Source organism: Gymnogyps californianus, chromosome 10 (assembly GCF_018139145.2).
Source record: "Gymnogyps californianus isolate 813 chromosome 10, ASM1813914v2, whole genome shotgun sequence".
NCBI classification, from domain to species: Eukaryota; Metazoa; Chordata; class Aves; order Accipitriformes; family Cathartidae; genus Gymnogyps; species Gymnogyps californianus.
The window spans coordinates 7,860,623-7,883,220 of NC_059480.1; the positions used below are offsets into that span (position 1 = coordinate 7,860,623).

Sequence of the window (22,598 nt, forward strand, 5' to 3'; positions counted from 1 at the left end):
AATAGAAGCCCTCAATTCTCCCAAGAATACGGCCCCTCTGCGCGGGGTTTGCATTCTAGCTCTTGCTTGGGCTTTTCAGGATAACAGCCTTCAGTGTTGTAGTGGCAGCTGTGTGGATCCAGTGCCCACAGCCGCTGGCTGCCAGGGCTGTCTGGGAGATGTGCTTTGGGCAGCTTTGGTCTTTGCTCACCTGTGGGCAAGCCGGCGAAGGCAGAGATTGCCTGTGTCTGATTCTGCCACTCTCTTCTGCCCTCCCTGCTGAGCTTTCCTGTTCTCGCTGGCTGGGCAGTGGGAAGTGATTCTCGCCCCTGAAGGTTTTTTCTTTTCCATATGCAGTTTCTCAGCTGCTCATCCCCTTGCTATAGGCTGCCTTCCTTTGTACCTTTGTGTTTTTCATGTTTCATTACAGAGATGATGGCATCAAAACAAAGCCTACGTGTCTTAAGCTAGGAAGGTAAAGACAGCCTTGCCACCACTCTGATGTTAGACCAGTTTTTTGAGAATTCACAATCGATTCACACTGTATTAGCTTTATCCCTCTTACTTTACTTTTATCAGAGCTTTTAGGACAATGCTATCTATTAATTGCAAATGGATTCCTCATACATTAATTGTTTGCTGTCCTTTGAGATGTGTGTTCTGCATCTTCATCAGAGGAATGTCCTGACCCAGATCTCCCTCCCCTCCTTGTGCAGAGTGCAGACACAAAGTCTCAACCGGGAAAACTATCTTAACATCAGTGGGTATAATGCAGTCATGTTCCCCCTGCTTGTGTGCAGTCTTCAGGAAAGCATGGACAACTACTTAAACTTTAGATTTGATGATAGGTTTGTTTTTCTGAGCTGTGCTGCTTGTCTGTGCTGCCTGCCTGAATCCCCACTGTGCTGCTTCAACTTGAGTTGAAAACCATCGGTTTTATGGATGTGCTATTTCTCCTGTATGTATCTGTTTCAGATATACTTAATATTCTTCAGATAGTTGTTGTTCATGTTTCTTCTTAGTCTTCTTAATTTTCCTCTTGCAATTTATCCTCCAGGCAGTTTTGTTCTTTTATCTGTGCTTTTGCTGGGCTTTCATTGCTGAAATGATACAGCAACTTACTCAGTCCAAAGTGTCTCGTCATTTGACTGTGAAGATTTTTGAAAAATTTGTTGTGTGTTCTTGGGCTTGTGTATCTTCTGTGATTAATCAGGTTTCTTAAGCTGTACTGATTTTGAAGATTTTAATGCCTGCAGGCAGTTTTTTATTGCTTCTTTTTAAATAAGAGTAATTTCTGTTCCCAAAGTTACTTCCCTTTTAAATTTTCACTCACTGAGAGAAAAGCAGTGCTTGCACATACTAAATGGCATTGTGGTTTATTTGTTAATGAGGTAGGGTCTAAGTAGTTTGTATTTAAAAGACTGAGGCTTTTGTGGACCTGCTGCAGTGAAATATGAAGTCTTGGAAAGTGGCAGTGATCTCCCTTTATGATTTTTGTGAGATGGTTGGATTAAAAGAGCTGGAAACCCTAGATATGTGGTGTAATTTTGGGTTTACCAACTGTGCACATTAATACTGGAGGAAGACAAGAAATGAGTTTCACAATCTTCCTCTAAGCTTATTTACGGCAAGTGTCCTAAAGAGATCAATAATTCTCTGATCCAGAGAACGCTGTTCTGAGTTTCTGAGATTAATGACTACGTCTGTCATTACAGGCTTCCCCAGCACAAAAATCTGTCAGGCTCTACTGTATTAAATATGTTGGTTTGGGGTTTGCTGCTAGCAAATCCATGTCAGCTTTCTGTGCCCTGGTGTTGACAAGTGAGCTGGCTTGGCTTGGGCAAGCAGTGGCATGTGGTGGTGAGCTCGCTTCCCCGAGCAGGTCAGTTCGTGGACAGAAAACAGTTGGGATTAGATGTGAAACAGAAAGGTGCTAATTTAATGCAGTAGTTAAAATATTGATTTGAATTTGTAAGGCTTTTTATCTTGGAAGGACACTGATGTAGAGAAGTGCCAGATGTCTGTGGATTGTGTTTGGCTGATGACATTAACATATTAAACAGTTTGCGTCCTGTGCCTTTGCAGAGGCTATGGCTGAACTGTAGACATGGTGGGTTTTCCTGACTTTTGGGTGGTAGCCCTTTGAGAGAAAGAGAGATTACTGTATCTGACCCAAGTGTGCAGACACAGAGATACTGCTGAGAAGTGCAGAAAGCAGCTCTGTTGAGAGGTCACAGAAAGATGCTTTTACCAGTGAGTGGATGTTCGGAATTTGTTGCAGCCCAAAAAGCTGCTGACTTGGTGTTCTGAAACCAGAGGAGCAACGCTTGTAAAGACGTAGTGGGCAGAGCAAAGGTGTGCTTTTAAGTCCTTTTATTTCTTTGTTTTTACCTATGTATTTTGCGATTTCTGTTTCAGTAGCTGGAGGTTCTAGTACACGCCCTAATGAAAGTTGACTTGAATTTCAAAAGCCATTCCGAGTATTTTGGGATGCTGTCTAAGGAAAGCCCTAAGGAAAAGAGGCAACGACATGCATTTGAAGCCTTAGATGACTATATGCTCCTATTATTTGGGCTTTTAAAGAGAGGAAAAAACCATTTTATCTAGGATGATAGAGAACAATTGTCCACACTTCCTCTTCATATCCATTTGAGGAGCGAGAGCTTAGTAGCAAGAGTTAGTGAATTCCTTAAAGAATAAGCGCAGGGGAGCATGCATGTTTCAGCAGCAGAGAGCCCGTGTCAAAGATGTAAAGTGTTAGTGACAGATTGCTAGATAACAGAACAGGAGCAGCTGTTGAACTATCTTGAACTCTACTGTATGGGGCATATTTTTGTATCATTCTCAGCTGCTGTAGATGAAAAGACCACTGAAGCCAGAGGATTTGCAGTCCGTGTTCCTGAGAAAATACTTTTTGCCATGTTTTCTTCTGTTATGTTGAACGCTTGGTGTAGTTGGCCTCTATGTTTGTGTTCAGTTCACGTGTAAAACCTGCCAAGCGTGTTCTTTTCAGTCATGACGTGATCACTGCTGCACAGCTTCCCACTCCAGTATTTGTGAGATCCAAAAAATATACAGGACAAAAAGAAAAAACAAAGGTCGCCGCCAACAGGCAAATTATGGCAGTAGCATTCAGTATATTGTGTCCTGCAGCTACCTTTTCATGTTGACCTTTATTTTGAGGCAATACTATGGAAATGGGAAGAGTTGCCAACAGTTTCTGAACACAGTTGATAAAAGCTGTTTTGAAAATCTATTCCAGGACAACTCAGCTGGATTAGTTCATTTACCAGTTGCTGAGTTCTGTAGACGGAAGCAGGACAGAGCTTTAAAATCTTATTGTAGTGCTCATGAATCTTGTTAGATAAGTAACAATGGCTGGATCTACTGTATTTATAAAAATCATGCTTTCAGGCCATAAAAAACCCCTACTTAGTCTTTGTATACTTAAGCCTTGTTTGGTGGCCCTCAGGACACTGATTTGATATAGTTGAAGTCATCTCACAGCCTGATGAGACACGGCAGCTATGCAGATACATCGGTAGGAATGACTTCATTTATAGCATCATGGTGCAGTTTACGTAATACTTCTCATTTGTGATTCCTGACGAGCCTGTGGTAGGCAAGGGACCAACATAACTGCTTCATCATAAGCAGTGGTGGGGCTTTTTGTGCATCTTGTCACTAAATAACCTGGAGCATGAGCAATATCTGGCTTGAGTAATGTGTTTATAGAGCAGAAAATCTGTCTGCTTGTCTGGATGTCTAGTAGGAACCTCCTCCACCCCCTTTCAAATCAACCGGAGAGCCAAGCAGTGAGGTAATCAGTGAGAAGCTGGTAAGGAAAAGCTTTATTATACATATATATTTAATTTAGAGAAAGGAGTGCATTTAATTGATGGAAATATAAATCTTTTCCATGTCAAACAATGTAGAGTTTCAGTGTAGTAGGAGAATAGAATAAAATGTAGAGAGTAATTTTTCACTTTGGGAGGAGAAGTGGAAAATGACTGTCTTCTCTAGAACTTGAAAAGGCTCGGACTTGCAGTCAGCATTGCTGTGTTGTTGCTGTCAAGCTGAAAATCCTGGAAGCTATTTAAGCAGTGCCATATGTCCTTCTGAATTGTCAATTGAAAAACAATTGGGGGGGGAATCCCTGAAACTACAAAGCTCTTTTCAGACCTACATCTGGACTCAATAAATGCAAGCACCCATTGTATAATTTAACGTGTGTGATTAAATTTGGTTTCAAAATCGTAATACTGTAAGGCCTGCCATGTTGTGCTTTGGTGCAAAAAAGATTTTCTTAACATATTTATTTTCCTTGTGTAAGTCAGATTGGGATCCTGTAAAAAATCAGCAAAGCATGCAGCCAATGCAGCTGGAAATCAGAAACTTGTTCTCAGAAATCCTGGTGTGAGTTGTTTAAAGCTGGTAGAGCTACTGTGCGCGGTGGTCATGTGTAGTTGTTCTGTCTATTTTTGAACATGAATACACAGGCAAGGCAATCTGGCCTTTTCACCTGAGTCTGATAAGGATTAAGGCCCTGGGTCAATACCTGCGAGCTATGGCTCCGTGGGCAGAAGGCTACTTTTGGCAATTGCCCCAAGATGAAGAAAAGCTGTAAAGAAGTTCCCAACTTGTGATCCAGAAAACGGGCAGACAAATAGGCCTATAGAAAAAGCTGAGAAAAGCAGCCAATTTATAGTAGTTCTCAGTTGTCCATAGGGAGACTTGCATCTCCAGTAGAAAACTTTAGGGATCTGAAGATGAAGAAGGCTGAAAACTCAGCTAGCGTTAGACTGAAGAATAAGCTTTTGGTTGCATTTCTTGCAGTAAAATTACATCAATGTTGATTAGTAACGTTAAGATGCACTTACAAGTTGCAGCTACAATCATATTATGATTGTTCCAGGGAAAAAGAAGGGACTGTGTTGTGAAAGCTCATACTAGGGTGGATGTGTAGACTTCCATTTTGTTCAACTAAGATTTAGCTTATCTTGGATTTGAGCTTGTGCATGGCAGGAGACCATTGTGAAGTCTTTAGTTTTTTTCCTCATAACCTAGTACAAATGAGGTTTTCTTAAAAATAGGCACGTGAAAAAAACACTTTAGTGCTCACACTCATTCCCCCTCCATCAGCTCTGACTTCCGCTAGATTAGCTGAGGTACATCTGCAACCTCCTAGCCTTCCTGAGTTTCCATTTTCTGTCAATAAACCTGTGATATACAGGATGCTTCTGAAAACTTATTTTTTCTACACTTTAAACAGAGAAACAGCATTTTTATTTACTTAAATAATGAAAAGTGGCTCAGACTTCTAGGGGGAAAATTGCCCTGTAGTACAGAGAAGTTATTGCAAAAAAAAAAAAATTAATCAAAGCTTAAGGAACTAGAAAAACAGAAAACTTCAGGTAACATTTTCTTTAAATTTCTTATTTCCAGTAGATATGTCCATCTCTGCCTTGGGCAGGTGATTTTCCTCGGGTTACAAAGGAACATGTACCAGGCGAACCAAAAAGAGCGTTTGTTTTATTTTCACTGTGAGCTGAATAATAGCGAGTTGCTATAGCTGTTGGTCTTGTTAGTTGTATTGTCTGCTGCAATTTTTCCTCTAATGATGTCTTTGACAGTCTTTAAAGGCGTTTCAGCTATCTTTTAAGTATTTATTGACAGCAAATGTGGCTTGGGCTGATGTTTTCTAGCGGTCAGCTTGATGTTGATAACTTAATGCTGAAGTTGAGTAACGTTAGCACAGTAATAATGCGCTCACTCCAGCGGGCGATGCAGAATTGTGCAAGCTGCCGTCTCGGTTTTGCCGTTCCTGGGGTGCGTCCTGTGCTTCCTTAGTGAGACTCTGCCCAAGTGGGGACTGTGATTGACTGCTGCTCGTGTCTTGGGTAATTAAAATAAGAAGCGAGGCTTCAGGTGAAGTTTTGGGGAACAGTCATTACCTATGTACCTTAACTTGAATGAGACTGCTCCTCTCATAGACAAAATGTATACCAATATATGACAGTTGTAAAAACTGTGTCATGCAGCACGTGTGACAGTGGGCTGAGCTTCCTTGCTGGGGGCTGCAGAACGCTTTTTTGCTGAAGAACAGTTGAGGCAATGCTGAGCTGCTCTCTTTGGCCATGAAAAACCAGTATCTGTTTATCCTAAATCTTAATTCAAATTTCCTATGAGTATTTTTCCAGTTGGAGGAGAGCGGTTGCTCACGTTGCCTGCCCTCCTCCCATCCCCACCATGTTTGGGGTTGAAAACTGACTGTAGCCGAGTTCTCCAGGTGGAGGGAGGGCAGTGAGGGAACTGGTGCTTCAGGCTCTGTGGTGACTGGGTCTGCAACAGTAAAAGAAAAGGGAAATCCACCTCTTGTCTTTATTAAATCACAAGAAGTAATTTGGGAAGGAAATGGGACTATAACTTCTGTGTCGTCACTTTGAAACAGAAGATGTAGTTCAAAGAGCATGAGGAAATACAAACATAGCACTAAAGAACAGAATTTTAAAAGCAACACTTTTCTAATATACGTAAGGATTCAAAATACGATGTTCTGTTCCACAAGTCTGCTGCAGCATTCCTCATTGTCTTCAAAAGTAATTGATATTTTTGCCGTAGGAAGGGAGATGTCTATGTTTACCTGATAGGATCAATAGAACTATTCTAGTGGGCTTTAACTTCTGGTGTCAAAATATGCTGTAATGAAGGCTATTGCAGAAATCTGTGGTTCTGCAGTATGAAGTGCCTGTATTCAAGGCTGCCATAGCAAGCATTTTTTGGTGCTTTTGATTAGAAGCACTGGCTTGAAAAGAACATTTATTCAATATCTGCTACTTGGTTACTACACTTATAAATACTTTTCATGAATATTTTTCAAAGTCTGACTTAGAACTTGAAACACAGAGTGCTGGCAATAGGATTGTGCTGTAAGTTAACAGACTCCTTGAAAATTCTCTGAATTACTGTGATCTCTCTTATAGAAGGAAGAACAGCAGCAGCAATCCAGAAACTGAATGTATGTCATAGGTGTATGTGTCTGGGCACATCTTGGTCCATAACACACCACTAGTGCTGAACGTTTGCAAATTCTTGGAAACTCAGAGGAAGGGATCTGTAGTCTCTGTTCACTGTTTGCTCCCATTTGACTGCTCAGTGAATACCATGAGGTTGGAAATTCCTGCCCGCTTTTGTAATGAGGTTGATGAATTTGTACTTCGGGTCATCCATTTTCAGGCCTTTGGTTTGATAACATTTTTAAGTGTCTAAGAAGGGACGTGCTTACCTCTGCTGCCCAGCTACGGCTGCAATCTGAAAGCTGTACCTATGTGACCTTGAAACACATACTATTGCTAGGTTGAAGTATTGTGGAGAAATTACACTCCCAGGAACCTTCTTCAGCTTGTCAGGGATTTGTCAAGGCAGAGTTTTTTGGTGTTGCTGTTCTAGGTTAAATTTAGGTGTGTTTCCCCCCAGCCCCCCCGCTGTTCTTCTTTCTGTTACCCACCTCCCCCATAGCTCCCTTCACTCTTTTTTGCTTTGGAGTGGTGCTCAGAGAAGTTAGCAGCACTGTGGAAGAAAACCTTGAAGCTTGGAGCCTGCTCTACAGTAGAAAGGGCAGCAGTTGCATAGGGAGCTGTCTGTGGAGAATACATCTGTGCCTCAGGGGCCCCCTGCTCCACGTGCTCCTGAACAGGCAGAAGACACAGCAGAAGTGGAGAAAATGGAAAGGCAAATGCTAGGGGAAGCAAGGATGTGGTGAAAGAAGTAGGTGCAGATGTGGGTGGTTAAGGGATAGAGACTGCAGAGATACTGAGGACCGTCACTTCTTCGTCAGTTCAGTGTGGACACATTTTATATAAATATAAAATTTGTCATCAGGTTCTGTAGGGCAAGTGGTTTGATTTAAAATAAAAATTGCTGGAGGTTTTTTGTTTAATTAAACTGCACCTTCTTAACAAATTAAAAGACAGTGAAAATTTAAGACAAACGTAAAAGTTTAGTAGCTCCATTTATATTTTATATAAATATAAAATCTGAAGCTTAGAAGCTTATGTTCACAGGCTTAGAAACCCTTTTAAAGATTTTTATGGTTGTTTTCTTAATATTGCTGGATAGTTTGACCAATGTGAGGCTAGTAAGCCTTTTTTGTTTGTGTGATTACTCGGCATTCAAATACAGCATATTAGTGATTGTGGCATTGTGCATTATGGATGAAGGCCCTCACTGTTAATACAGATCTTACCTTTGAGACCTGCAAAGCCTTTATTTAGCTGTACAAAAGAATGAAGTGAGAAAGGTGGATTGTGTGTCACACAGCCGTATTTGAACTTCACTGATGTCCAAGTATGCATTTGTAATCCCAGCAGAGCTCTCAGCGTGACCCTAGGGATGCGCTCCTCAGGCGTGAGCGCAGGGTGGCAGGGCTCAGGCCCGGGGTGGCAGGACGTCGGAGCTCCTGCAGTGCTGTGCCCAGGCCGCCTCCCTTCCAGGCTGACACTGCGTACCTTCGGCGTTGCGCTGCATGCTCTTCAGCCCGCGTGCGCCTTATCTACTTTTTCCAGATTGTTTTTCTTGCTGCACACATCTTGGCCTTTTTCCCTCATCTCAGTTGTTTGGAAGCATTCCTGCCTCTTCCTGGTTGTTCTTCCCTACACTTCTTCTCTAGCTTCCACTTTTTTCAGAGAGAGAGCAACTAGAAGAGAAGTCTACATTCATCATCAGAGTGTCAGAAGCCTGAGTGTTCGCTGTGCTAGGCAGCCTTGTTAGTGTCCTGCTAGGAGCAGAAAGGGGAGGGGGGGGAAAAAGGTGGAAGAGGGATAAATAACTTTTTGTGCTGTCTGACATGCGCATTTGCTTTTCTTTACCCATTAGCATAAGGTTACCTACAGTGGGTGGGGTTGTGGTTTTTTTTTTTATTTCTGCTGTGTGGCTTCATTTCCATGTGACTGTTTTAAATAGTATGTTTGCATGGGGCTGAAAGAACCTTCTGTTTTATAAAAGATGAAAACTTCAGGTCTCTGTTTAGTCAGAAAATTGAGACTAACATGGCTACTTGCGCTGCTGCTTCTCAGGCTGGTTGGAGCTACAAGGGAAAACAGAAATGGAAAATGGTTTTATTGCCTATCTTTCTGGTTTTAGGTAAATTTTTTTCATGGATAAATCTCTTCTTGGTAAACAGTGGTGATACTTGTTTTTCAAGCTGAAACGAGAACTGCAGGAGGGAGAGAAACTGGTAATGGAGTGATTTGGCATTTAGTTTTGGTGTTTCTTCTACATGAACTGCACTTTGCTTTGTGTTTGTTTTTCTGCATTAATTCTGTCAAATTCATGTCAGTTTTGTAGCCCTAATTCATATCAGCCTGGCTCCCTGCTTGGGCTTCCGACTCCAATAGTTGATTTTATAAACTTGACATTCTCCCAGAGGGGATTAGTTGCTATGTAGTAATTGTTACAGTCATTATACTGAAAGCACTTCTGAATGATTCTCTCTCTCTCGCTTAGAAACTACTTGTCTAATATTTGTCTTTTTTGGTATATTTTGTGGCATTCAGGAACTGGGAGGGTATGGAAGTCAGATAAATTAGTTTCTTGCTCTTTAAATAGGTCATATGTAATGTACACTGAGGATAAAACCATACGTCATAATATTTCAGACACCATTGATCTTGTTCATAAAGACATTTCTTAGACTGTTAACTTCATTTTAAAATTTGGTCTTCAGGTTCTGTGGTTTGATTTAAAATAAAAATTACTGAAAGTTTTTTGTTTAATTAAACTTAGTATCAGTTTGGATTTTATTTCCTCTGAATTTTGTCAACTTAAAAAAAAAAATCATATCTCAGTTCGGAGCTGCAAAAATTCTTGAAGGAGTGATTCTACAGCAGTATTTAGGTGTTCTGCCATGTGACCAGTGCCCCTCTGTCTCTCACAGGACAGCATTTGCTGTTTGACTGTTTGATCAGGTCTTACTTTTGTCTGATACCAGCCCATATGTTTAGTTTTACTTCAAGTTTCAAACAATTTTAACTTGGTGGGACACTGAGCAGAGTTGCATTGAGGTCTCTCTAATTTTATTGTTTCTGTAAGCCTTCTACTTTTTTCCCTAGATATAACTTTTTCAAAATTAATGTTTCTATGTAGCTGCTTTAGTTTTAAAAATAAGTTTATGAATATTGGGAAATATATTTTCTTTCTCTTTTTGTTGTCAAACTACCTCTATAATAATATGTACGTATTCTTTATAGTTTCAGTGTTGGCAAAGTTTCCAGTTAGATCACCAAATATGTTTCAGATATATTTTAACTGCCCTGGCTGTGGGAAATGCACATCAAAATCATCTGTTTCATTTCTGTTTTACATTGTTGTATTCCTGTCATAGTAAAACGAGCTTTGAAAGGCACAGCAGTGTAAAAATCCAGTTCAAAAACTCCCTTAGTCGAAGATTTAAGTATGACTATATACACATTGGCAGACTTCTGTTTTGGGCAAGTGCACGTTACTGTGAACTAATAGAGTAACTCATATAAAATAGTGCTAAGCTATAAAAAGTCGTGTGAAAACTACATAATAGAATTCTGATCTTATAATGATTTACAGCTGAAAGAGCAGAACAGAGTTTGGAAAAAAGATGAATTTCAACTCCATATGAGGGACTTTTTTTTTTTTCTTTTTCCTTTTATCTTTTTTTTTCTTTCTTTTTTTCTTTTTTTTCTTTAAAAAAAATTTTTTCTTGTTTTTATTTTTCCTTTCCTCCTCTGGGCTGTGTCAGTCCAATACTATTTGTAGGTTTGCTGGTTACATATGGACCAGAAAACCCACTTGGGAGACAGAGGTGGGATTGACACTGCAGAGGAGGACTTTCAGTAATGAAATACTTGGATACTGAGAGACAGTCAGCTCTTTAAAGAGCTTTAAGTAACTGCTCTATGTGGTATAAGGAGTACCAAAATGGAGGAACAAATTGAGCCTTGCATGCAGTAGGGAGCTGGAGAGGATGAGGCGTGCAAAAAAGGACTTGACAGCTAGGAAGCAGGATAAATGAAGACAGCAAGGGAGCATGAAGCCCAAGTACTTGAAATGAAAAGGGAGGGAGAAAGGAGAAAAAATAAATACATGAGGCACTAACAATGTCCAGGGAGTGGCAGAAGATGAGAAAACAGTTGAGAGAGAACTGAGACTTTAGCTGTCGGTATGGAAAATACCTCTGTCATTGTTTGGACCAGGCAGAAGTACAAAGAGGGGCTGCGTTACTTGGGGTCCTCATCCCAAAGCACTGAAACTGCAGGTTAGTTACAGCTTGTGAGGAGCTTTAACAAGGGGAGAGGAGGACCAGCCTTGCTGGGTGGGCTCTTCAGGTTCCCTGTGCTGATATGGCTGAGCAAAGAGAAGGCAGCTTTCCAACTGGAATTCATCTCTCCTTCGTCTTGTTTTCCCCCTCATTCTGAAATACTATTGCTATTTTTATGTGTATGCATTTGGTGGAAATTTCCAGTAGACTGCCTAGACTGGTGCCCAGATCGTATGATTTTTTTCTTTATCTATTTAACATAGTTAAATAGAAGACCCAGGTATTTGCATAGGTAGTTTGGTTGATTTTCTTATTATTTTTTTTTCCCCAATATGTGTTATTTCAAGTGTGCTAAAAGTAAATACTACTTGTTATGACAGCGCCTATTTAGGTGACTGGAGTTTTTTGACCTTCTTGATAATTTTCTTTGTCAAACCTAGAAACAATTTGAAACATTTAAGTTGAATCATAGAATGGTTTGTATTGAAAGGGACCTTTTAAAGATCATCTAGTCCAATTCCCCTGCCATGAACAGGGACATTTTTTGCTCGATCAGGCTGTTCAAATATGTGCAGACATCTGGACAACATGGTTATGCCCCAGGTGGGTTCAAAGTTAGAAGCTCCTTTAGCCCAGTCCCTATCTGAGATGCTTGGGTGTGGACAGGGTGGTAGTAGTTTAGTGGGGAAATGCTGTGTCCGCCCTTCTTCCTTGGTATAGGCCAAGCTCATTTGCTATACAGTAAGGGCAATATTTACCAGCTATTACTAAGTAATTAATAAATGTAGTTAGCAGCAGCATTTAGAATAGGATAGTTTTTAGTAAACTTTTTTTAAAAATTAATGACATGAACTGTTGTTATTCCTAATCTCTGAGTCCATTTCCAGTCCACAAAATAGTCTTATGTTGCACTCGTAACTGCTGTGTTGACTTAAGAGTCTCCTTTAAGGGTGTTCTGTCAGTGGCTTTTTAAACTTCAGACATGTAATCTGATAATCCTGTAGGTGGTATTTTTAATATTCCATTTCATTTTTAAAATTTTAAATAGAGTAGATTCTTCTCTTTAAGATTTAGTGCTTTTCCTTATTCTTAAATTTATCTAGCAGTGTTAAAGTATTTATTCAACTGGTTTGATTAGAAATGAGACTTGCTATCTGCAAACAAAATATTTGGCCCCATGAATCATAGGCACTTGATCTTAATAAGATAATGTATGCATGTGTTGACTGCTGTAGTTAATAGTCTCAGTGCAAAAATGTAGTCTGTTCAGTTTTTTGTAGTTAAAACTGCCTTAGATAAAAAATTAGGTTCCCTATTTTGCTTTTAAATCTCCCAACCAAGTTTTAGCACTGGAGGTCGTAGCTGTTGCTACTGGGGTATGGTTTCCCTTGTCTTCTGGAACACTCATGGGTCAAAGCTGAATTGAGTTACATTACCTCTGTGAGTACTTAGGCCAACTCTGTATGTTTTTGTGACATTAAGTGAGCAGTAGCAATGTTGTGGGTTGCTCTAGAGAAGACTGTTAACAGAAAGCTGGGAGTTGTTGCTCCTAACCTATTCTGGCTAGGAAACTTGATCAATGTAACATAACTGCTGTAATTTCCCATTTATACTCTTTAGGCAACTACTGTGTTGTAATGCTGTTTATTTACAGAGTCCAGCAACTGTTCTAACACATTCTTAGGTTTGGGATTTATAGCCCAAATACAAATTTGCTGCAAGCCCCCTTCAAGCCAGTTATCAACCTCTGATAGATATTGCCAAGGCTCTGTGTTACTGCTAGAGTTTCTTGGTCAGTGGTTTGCAATGTCTCACAATAATGTGAGTCTTAGCATGGAAGAAGCTAAAAAATGAATCTAATAAATAAATGCTGGAATGGCAGCTGAGCTCTGCAGTTTCAGTGGCCAAAGTCAAAATTGCAGTTTAATATTCTCGCCAAGCACAGTCCTGTGGGAAGTCATATGCAAAATCTGAAACAGTTTAAGAAAAAGTTTAAAGTCACTGCACTTTGCGGGTCTTAGCCACGTCAACAGCACTAGCAAGGGTATGGAAAATGCTTGAATTCTGGTTTTGGCAGGCAAAGAGAAACCACATAAAAATATTTAAAGTGTAGTGTATTGTAGTGTAAGAATGAAGAGTCTGTGTTATGTTAATGGCTGCGTACTCTTAAAAGCTTTATGTGTTTGTATTGGGTTTGCGTGGCAAGGTTTTGGTAGCGGGGGGGGGCTACAGGGGTGGCTTCTGTGAGAAGCTGCTAGAAGCTTCCCCTGTGTCTGACAGCCAATGCCAGCCGGCTCCAAGACAGACCCGCTGCTGGCCAAGGCTGAGCCCATCAGCGACAGTGGTAGCACCTCTGGGATAACAGATTTAAGAAAGGGAAAAAGTTACTGCGCAGCAGCAATTGCAGCTGGAGAGAGGAGTGAGAATATGTGAGAGAAAGAACTCTGCAGACCCCAAGGTCAGTGAAGAAGGAGGGGGAGGAGGTGCTCCAGGCACCGGAGCAGAGATTCCCCTGCAGCCCGTGGTGAAGACCATGGTGAGGCAGGCTGTCCCCCTGCAGCCCATGGAGGTCCACGGTGGAGCAGATATCCACCTGCAGCCCGTGGAGGACCCCACGCCAGAGCAGGTGAATAGCCGAAGGACGCTGTGACCCTGTGGGAAGCCCATGCTGGAGCAGGCTCCTGGCAGGACCTGTGGCTCTGTGGAGAGAGGAGCCCAGGCTGGAGCAGGTTTGCTGGCAGGGCTTGTGACCCCGCAGGGGACCCACGCTGGAGCAGTCTGTTCCTGAAGGACTGCACCCCGTGGAAGGGACCCACGCTGGAGCAGTTCATGAAGAACTGTAGCCCGTGGGAAGGACTCACATTGGAGAAGTTCATGGAGGACTGTCTCCCGTGGGAGGGACCCCACGCTGGAGCAGGGGAAGAGTGTGAGGAGTCCTCCCCCTGAGGAGGAAGGAGCGGCAGAAACAGCGTGTGATGAACTGACCACAACCCCCATTCCTGTCCCCCTGCGCCGCTCGGGGGGGAGGAGGTAGAGAAAATGGGGAGTAAAGTTGAGCCTGTGAAGAAGGGAGGGGTGGGGGGAAGGTGTTTTTTAAGATTTAGTTTTATTCCTCATTATCCTACTCTGATTTGACTGGTAGTAAGTTAAATTAATTTTTTCCCCAAGTCGAGTCTGTTTTGCCTGTGACGGGAATTGGTGAGTGATCTCTCCCTGTCCTTATCTCAACCCGTGAGCCTTTTGTTATATTTTCTCTCCCCTGTCCAGCTGAGGAGGGGAGTGATAGAGTGGCTTTGGTGGGCACCTGGCATCCAGCCAGGGTTAGCCCACCACAGTGTTTTACTTCAGTTTGCTGTCTTCATTGTTTTCTTCATGGTTTTCTTTGCCCACACAATGCTGTATTGCAGAACAAATTCACCTGTAAAATTAGGACTGGGAGTCAAGATGCGACTGAGGAACTGACCCAGAAGAACTAGTAAAATTCTGCTTTGAAATGTGTTCTCTCATCTTTTCTTTCTTTCTTTTTTTCTTTTTTTCCTCTCACCGCAGAAGACTAATAGGGATAAAAATATAAACACTTTTCCTCCTCATTTTCACCTCTAAATCTGCCCTTGTTCAAATACTGGAAAATACTAACAGAAAAAAAAATATGGGCATTTGTTATTACAAGTGTAGTCTTGTAAGGCTCATAAATTATCTAGTGCTTTCACATCAAGACAAGGTAAAGAGACATTGTCAGTACAACTCTGGCCTTAAATTCAGATATGCTTTGGCATGCTTCTATATGTCAGAAGACTTAGTGGTGGTATTTCTGTTAATTTCTCTGCTGTGTGTGTTAACTGCATTTCTTTGGATTTAACATTTTTTGTGGTAGTCCTATTTACATTTCAACGAATATATTTTGTGTGTGTTTTCTTCAGGTAAGCCAGACTATTTAAGGCTGGCAAGGTAGCCATGTAAGGGCGGGGGTTAGTAAGGAACATGGTGGACAATCCAGCCCCTTCAATCTTGACTGCTTTGTTTTCCCAATGGTTCGTAGTGCCATCATCATAACTATGCTGTGTCTTTTGCTGATGTCCTTCAACCTCAATTTTTAAGTTAAAATAATGACAGTCAGCTGGGCCTGTTATGGCCCTTTTCTTCCTATTCGTGCTCTTGGAGCTTCATGAGAGACAAAAAGCAGCTTCAAGAAGAGTGCAAAAGGCAGAGTTGTTCTACATCCACATGTATTTCTGTAGTCTTAGCCAGGTATTGACTTTTCTGAAGGGCTCTCTGGGTTTGCCTTCTTGACTATGTAAATCATGAAAAATTCACAACAAAGATCTATACTGTAGAGTGGCATCCTTTCATGGAAACGATAGTCTTTGTGCATAATTACTTTTAAAAAAAAAAAAAAGTCATAGTCCTATGCGTCCTTAAACCCTCCTAAAGGTATGTGGTGTATGTTTTGTGTCTTTCAGTGCATTTAATCCCAGTAAACCCCATCAGGGAAGATGGGTTGAATCCTAAGAGCCGAAAGAGAATAATGCCCGATTTGCTGACTGAGCCTCCTGCAATAGATCCTGTTTATGAAGCTCATGTTTACTGCAATATTCCCACCATTGCTGAACGCAGCATGGAAGGTAAGCTTTGTGAATGCAAATGACAGTTTATTTGCTTGTTTCTACGTGCTGTCATTGGAAACAATAACTTTGTGCATTGTCAGTTCTTTGGTGCTTGGAGAAGGTACAGCAAACGCCAGCTGGTTGCTGAATTATGTTAAATCATTCAAAATGTGCTGTTCTTCTTTCCTTCCCTTTGTATCGTCTCTGTTGTCTTGATTTTTGGAAGTGATTCTGTTTCCAGTCAATGGTCAACTGGAGGTCTGAAATTGAAAGGGGTGGGAGAGATATAGATATTTAATATCTGACTTGTAATTCTTGTTACAAGTGAGCTGCATTGCAAACAGTTGACTTGGAATTCTGAAAAAAAAACCAGAAGTAATTAATTTTGGAACGCCAAACAATTAGACATAGTCAGCTAGAAGGCACATTTGCGTTCTTCACCCTATAGTGGCTGCAGCAGCAATTTAGTCGGAATGCATTCCCTCATTAGCATATCCCACTAATGCATATAAAATACATTACAAACTAGTATATCAAAAAGCTCCAAAGCAGGCATGCTGCAAAATCCATCATTATGATAAGGGTCTGGAAGAGAGGCATCATAAAAGTGGTGTAACCTTATCGTGTTGGCAGAGTTCAGTGCTTGAATAATGTCTTGTATGATTGTTAGACTTTAGATGTACTATGGAAAATGTGCTAAGAACCTGAGTCTTGTCCTGGTTTTGGCTGGGATAGAGTTAACTCTCTTCTTAGTAGCTGGTAAAGGGTGTTTTGGATTTAGTGTGAGAATAATGTTGATAACACGCTGATGTTTTAGTTGTTGCTAAGTAGTGCTTATCCTAAGTCAAGGATTTTTCAGTTTCCCATGCTCTGCCAGCAAGCAGGTGTGCAAGAAGCTGGGAGGGAGCAGAGCCGGGGCAGCTGACCCGAACTAGCCAAAGGGCTATGCCATACCATGGAACGTAATGCCCAGTATATAAACTGGGGGGAGTTGGCTGGGAGGGGCAGATCGCTGCTTGGGCATCGGTCAGCGGGTGGTGAGCAATTGCATTGTGCATCACTTGTCTTTTCTTGGGTTTTATTTCTCTCTTCTTTTGGTTTTATGTTCCTTTTCATTACAATTATTATATTTTATTATTCTTATTGTTAGTATTATATTTTATTTAGTTATTAAACTGTTCTTGTCTTAACCCATGAGTTTTACTTCTTGTTTTTGATCTTCCTCCTCATCCCAGTGGGAGGGGGGAGGGGTGAGCATCTGCGTGGTGCTTAGCTGCTGGCTGGGGTTAAACCATGACACTTGTATAAGTTGTCTTGCAATTTAAAGTGAAATCTTTCTTGGGATGGTAAGTTATCATTTCTTATGGGGGTTTTCTTTCATTGCAATACCAAAGCTATCAAGCTAATTATACCTGTTTTTTTTTCTTAAAGAAAACGTGTGCAAGGGAAAGATTTAGGTAACATTTACTTAACTTTTTACGGTTTTTTTTTCCTCTTTTTTTTTTTCCCTTCACTTTAGGTCATGCACCTCATTATTTTAAGCTAGTGTCAGTTCAAGTGTTGATTCGACATGGCGATAGGTATCCGCTATATGCCATTCCCAAGACAAAAAGACCTGACATTGACTGTATGTTGCTGCCTAGCAGGTAAAATTCTTGGCTTTTATCATTACTAAGTGCGTGTTTTGCTTGATAATTATTTTATTCCTCTTCAGGAAACAATTTGTGCAGCTTGAAGTGCATTGTGACTTCTGATCTTTGTGTATTGTTGTGGATTAACCCCCCGCCCCGTATCAGTGGTGTACAATATTTCCTTTGAAACAGGAACTATTACCTGTTACCAGTTCAGACCAGAAGAAAATCTTGGTATTTCTTTAAAAAGCAAAAGCTATTTAATTGAATATTTAGGTTACCATTCCTCTTAGATAAGCTTCTACACATTTTCAAAATCTAAGTGCAGTGTTTGAGAATCTCTTCCATTTCAGCTAAGCATGTTTACTTTTGTGTGAATACAAAAAGGTCTCAGTTCATCACTACCATAGGAAGATTGATATATGTGTTTTAGATTATTATTTTTTCTTTCATTTTTCAGAAATACAGGTTATCAGAGTTCCCCTAAATTAATGATTTGTGTCAAAGTTCAGGAAAAAAAATGGGAGTTGTACATTTAACTATTAAAATACAAGTTAAACAGAAAGTGCACTGTTTGCTACTTGAAGACTACCCTTTTCCTGTAGTCACCACTGACTGTTTAGAACTGTCACACATCCGATTTTTGTGTCTGACTGCCATTAAAACCTCATTTACCTTTCTGTTTCAGTATAGTGTGCTTCTGTCTAACATCATGTCTTTGTAGCTCGCTGATGCTTGTCTTCATACCTGAACCAGTTTGAGCTGTAGATATGAACTGAATTGCTTCTCTTCCCTGTGGAAGAACCTTTCTTTCTTGTTAAGAGTTTACTCATTGATAAAGATGAATTATAGTGTAGAGCAGTAGAAATAAACAGTGATAACGTAAATCACCAACCCTTGTCCTAGCTTGCTTGACTACATGCTTTTTTCCTCCTTTTAAGTAGGATCTATGGTATTATTTATTTTTTTTTTCCAACTGAGGACTTTCCAGTGAACCTACTGAATACTTACAGTTAAAAGAAAAATATCAGGAAAAACTATCAGATGTGTTAGCAAAACCTCTGGGCAAATCTGCACCTTTCTGCTGCTGCCCGCTCAGCAGTGTCAAGTGTGGAGATTTCAGTGACTGAGGGCTGCATCTGCTTTGTGTGCCTGCATCCATTACTCGGGAGAAGAGGCATAGTAGGTCTTCTGATCTACTGGTATACAAAGCAGTGTAGATATACCATAAATACCTTTTTCCAGAATAGCATGGAATCTCCTCTGTCTTTAAAGAAGTAATGTTCTTGCTTTTCTGGTGTAGAATTATTCAGAACTGGCTTTACTCTGTCATGCTGAAAGTGTTAACGGCACACTGGAAGTGCATTTCTGACTTAGAAATATCAAATGCGTGTTTCTTGTTTTGATAGATTCAAGGGCTGTGTTCCTTAAAAATTTTAGTAGCTTCCTGTCATCAGCAGCATTTATGATTTTATCTTTTATATCTGAAATACTCTGTCCTTTCAGCTTTTCCTCAGTGGGCTTTTAATAAAATAATCTCTCTGAAGGAGAAGATGGATTATGGCAAACTTCTAGGTTTGTGATTAGCTAGTTACGGCAGTTCCATTTGAAAAAACGAACCAATTTTCGTATCTGGTCCTGTGTCCGTTTCTGGCTCAAGTATATTGAAACCCAAACACAGTAGTAATAGTGCACAGTAGGAATGTTGCTAAAATATGCTAAAGTGACATGAAAGAAAACCTGAAACTAATTATTAAGTATAGCTTCATCTCATATTTGTAAAGGTGATGGGAAGCTTGATTAAAGAGGCTTGCTAACTAGATAGATACAATAGTGGACGCAAAGGCTGGCAGAAAATGATCAGCAAATTGGATCTTTCTGTGAAGAAAGCTGAAATATATTGCTTTTCTTTTCAGCTATCTGGCAGCATAAAAGAAATTGCCCTTGTTATTAGTAGGTGTCCTGAAATTTGCAAAGGTTGCGATGCTGTCTTCAGTTGTAGTCAGTGTTGTAATGCTATTCTGGTGTGAGTAAGTGAAAAGTAACCGTTATTGCTGAATCAAGCTGCTGTTATGGTGGTTGGGGTAACCCTACGAAAGTTTGAAACCATCATCAATTTTAGCCCATCTTTGTGTCTGCCTGTTCATAGGAAACAGATTTAGGGGCTCCTAAGTTACATTCAGGCTACCCTATCTATCTGCCTACATTTTGTATGAAGATCTAAACAGAGGAAAAATACAATATTCCACATATATACACTTTTGTCTACGATATAGACAAGTATACTTACAAAAATGTATGTATGCATTTTTAAGAGTAAAACAGGAAGAAAAATAGACTCGAGGAATCTGCTTTTTATAGCTAACATGGCATTGGAATTCAGAAGATTCAGATAGCTTCTAATTTCACTGTTTTTAGAGTGTATATATGTACTTACATCTTTCTTAGCTGCTTGGTGCATGTATCAAAATCAGAAATTGGGCAAAACCATATCCTCCTTTTTTGAAAGGAGACTACTCTTTTGGAATGCCTGTCTATGAATACAAACCAAAATACCCGATTTTCTGACTATACTGAAAAAGTTTTGTTAGTGATAGTGGTCTGGGACCTTTTACATAGTGCAATTTTTTTAAAAAAAACTTTGCTATCATGTTGGCTGCTGCTTTTCTTTATTCATACTTCAACATCCACCAAAATGCTTGTTTCATCAAGAAGTGGCATTCAGTGGTCTTATCTAACATCCTCCAAGAGAAATTTGAATTCTTTGAGAGGTGCCCAACCCCAACAGCGTTCTGTGCCCTCTGCAAGCCGACTGGCTTTCTGAAATTAGATATGCAGCCCTGAGGTTGCAGATAGGAGACCAAACTCCAGATATCTCTGCCATAGAGTTGAGTGGGTAATTAATTTCTTTAACAAGATGAAAAATTAATAATTTGCTAATAGCTATGATAACATTTTTAATGACCTGCCTTTAAGGGCTGAGATTATTTTCAGCATGAAATACTAAGTAAAGAAATATGATCCAGATTCCTTTTGGAGTTCTTAAAGGCTCTGATCTTCTGATCTTGCTCAATATCTGTCATGTTAGAGTGTATGTGAGAGAACTTTATTGCAAAGATGTTAACTGCAAGTGACAATGTTGGATGAGTAGCTGTATTTTTCAATATTACAGTGCCACACAAGACCTTAGTTTTGTATTTGTCAGAGAAGCTTTTATAGCTATTTCCACTTCAGTTTCAGGCAAGGAATACAACGTGAAGGCCCTGGAGTGAGGAAAACTATCCATAAAAGGCAAGGAAGTAGTGCAGCTTTTGACACTGCCGACAGAATGACCAAGTCAAGCAGTTAAGAGGGCATAGTGTCAGGATGTGAGGAGGCCAGCTGTGTAGATACCCTTGGCTGTTACGGATTTATGAAGCATTAGAACATCAATGTATAGATGATACATCCGCTACCATTCACAGCCATTAAAAATGAGTGGAGAACCAAAAAGACCTTGTCTCCTTGAGAACAAAGTTTATGTAAAATAGAATCTCCTGGCTGACTTTGAAAGGGCAGCGGAAGGATTAAAGGAGTTGGCTCTGTACCGTTCTGTCCAGATGTGTTAAAGCTGATCTTTCTGAATAAAGCTAGAATTGTTACTGTTTCTGCCATTGTTTTGAATGGAACATTTATTACTTCAACATCAGGAAACTATTTGCCGCATTTGGCTGTCAGGCTTATATTCCTTTGTGATGTAAATTTGGTGCTTGATTGTAAACGTATTTATATTGAGAGTATTACAAGGTATATAATTGCTACCTTTGAACTGAAGGTTTCTTGATGCTGTATAATTAAGTTGAGATGTCTGATTGAAAGTCTGGCTTGTTTCAGCTTTCTGGACTTTAGTTTCAGATAAGTATGCTGCTCATATTCAGTCTGTTCTTTATTTGACTTGGCATTCAGCTGATGGAATTCATTAATTAAGCAGATTATGCTACAGCCTCATGGACTTCTAATGAGTATGCAGAATAGCCTTGAGGTCACGCTTCAGTTTTGCGAATTATGGATTGTGACATCTAAGTGTGGAATGAATATAAGCAAATGGATTAAATGCTTTGGAGATTTCTTCCATCTAAAACCTCTATTATTATTATTGTTATTATAATTTTATTTTCATTGTTCTGGATGCAAATTTCCAAAGGGAACTGAATAATGTATACTTTTTTCCTCAAGAAAATTAATTGAATGATGTTATGAAAATCCTTTCATTGTAGTGTTTGCTTATGGGGGGAATAAATTAATCTCCCACTTGTTTTTCCCTTTGTATCTTACATTTATAGCGTCAAAAGTAAAAAAAAAAAAAAAAAAGTGCAATGTTTCTTCATTGAGTTTGTATGTGAGATAGAGAAGCAGTGCTTTTTGGAAGGTGCTAAAATGATTTCAGAAGACTGCTATAATTTGATAGTATGCTGGGTTAATTAGCATATGCTTTAAGGCATTTTGAGAGGTGTTGATGTTAATCGTAAGAAGCTTAGTAACAAATATTTGAATTTTAGGTTCAATATGCACATCTTGAAACTACCAGAAAAATGAGAGAGAAAAGTGTGGGAGAGGCAAGTATCATACTGTGAGCTAAAGGAGGTGCGGATTTGACTTGGAGCGAGGTCAAAGCATGATCCAGACCAGAATTAGGCAAAGAAAGGTCTCCTGAGGCCTCTTTTGACTTCTCTAAAGACTCAGAAGAGCAGTGAAGTAGACTGGGTCTAGAGTTTGTTATAAAAATGTAAAAGGTGTAAGACCTTTATGAATAAATAAGCCCCAACAGTACTAATGCTGTCTTAAGGAGCTCTTTTGTAGACTACAATAATCTGTTGTTGTTTTTAGTGGCTCTTTCCATTCATTTGCCTTCTGAAAGGGAAACAGTATAGCCCTTTGATCTAACACTTTTTTTGTCTACTTGAACTTCACAGAAAACACATGTTATTTTTACTTGAAGTTATAAAATCATTTTTTGCATTTTAAGGAAGGAGAAAAGAGGCTTGCTTTTGGTACAGTTAGCAGACAGAATCTGATATTATACGATTACAAAAAGGTAATGTTCATCTGTCAGAA

At 39.9% G+C, this 22,598-nt stretch overlaps 1 protein-coding gene across 2 annotated transcripts in view; it reads left to right on the forward strand.

The window, feature by feature from the left end:
- The window catches only part of PXYLP1 (2-phosphoxylose phosphatase 1), a 63,892-nt gene that overhangs the window by 30,815 nt on the left and 10,479 nt on the right, over positions 1-22,598 (forward strand). The window contains exons 1-3 of one of the 2 annotated variants that reach the window (XM_050902371.1): positions 9,027-9,120; positions 15,730-15,891; positions 17,393-17,519. In XM_050902371.1, the coding sequence (XP_050758328.1) occupies positions 9,027-9,120; positions 15,730-15,891; positions 17,393-17,519 (383 nt within the window). Of the gene's footprint in view, positions 1-9,026; positions 9,121-15,729; positions 15,892-17,392; positions 17,520-22,598 lie in introns of those variants that run through there. The other variant, XM_050902370.1, reaches the window with a different exon arrangement.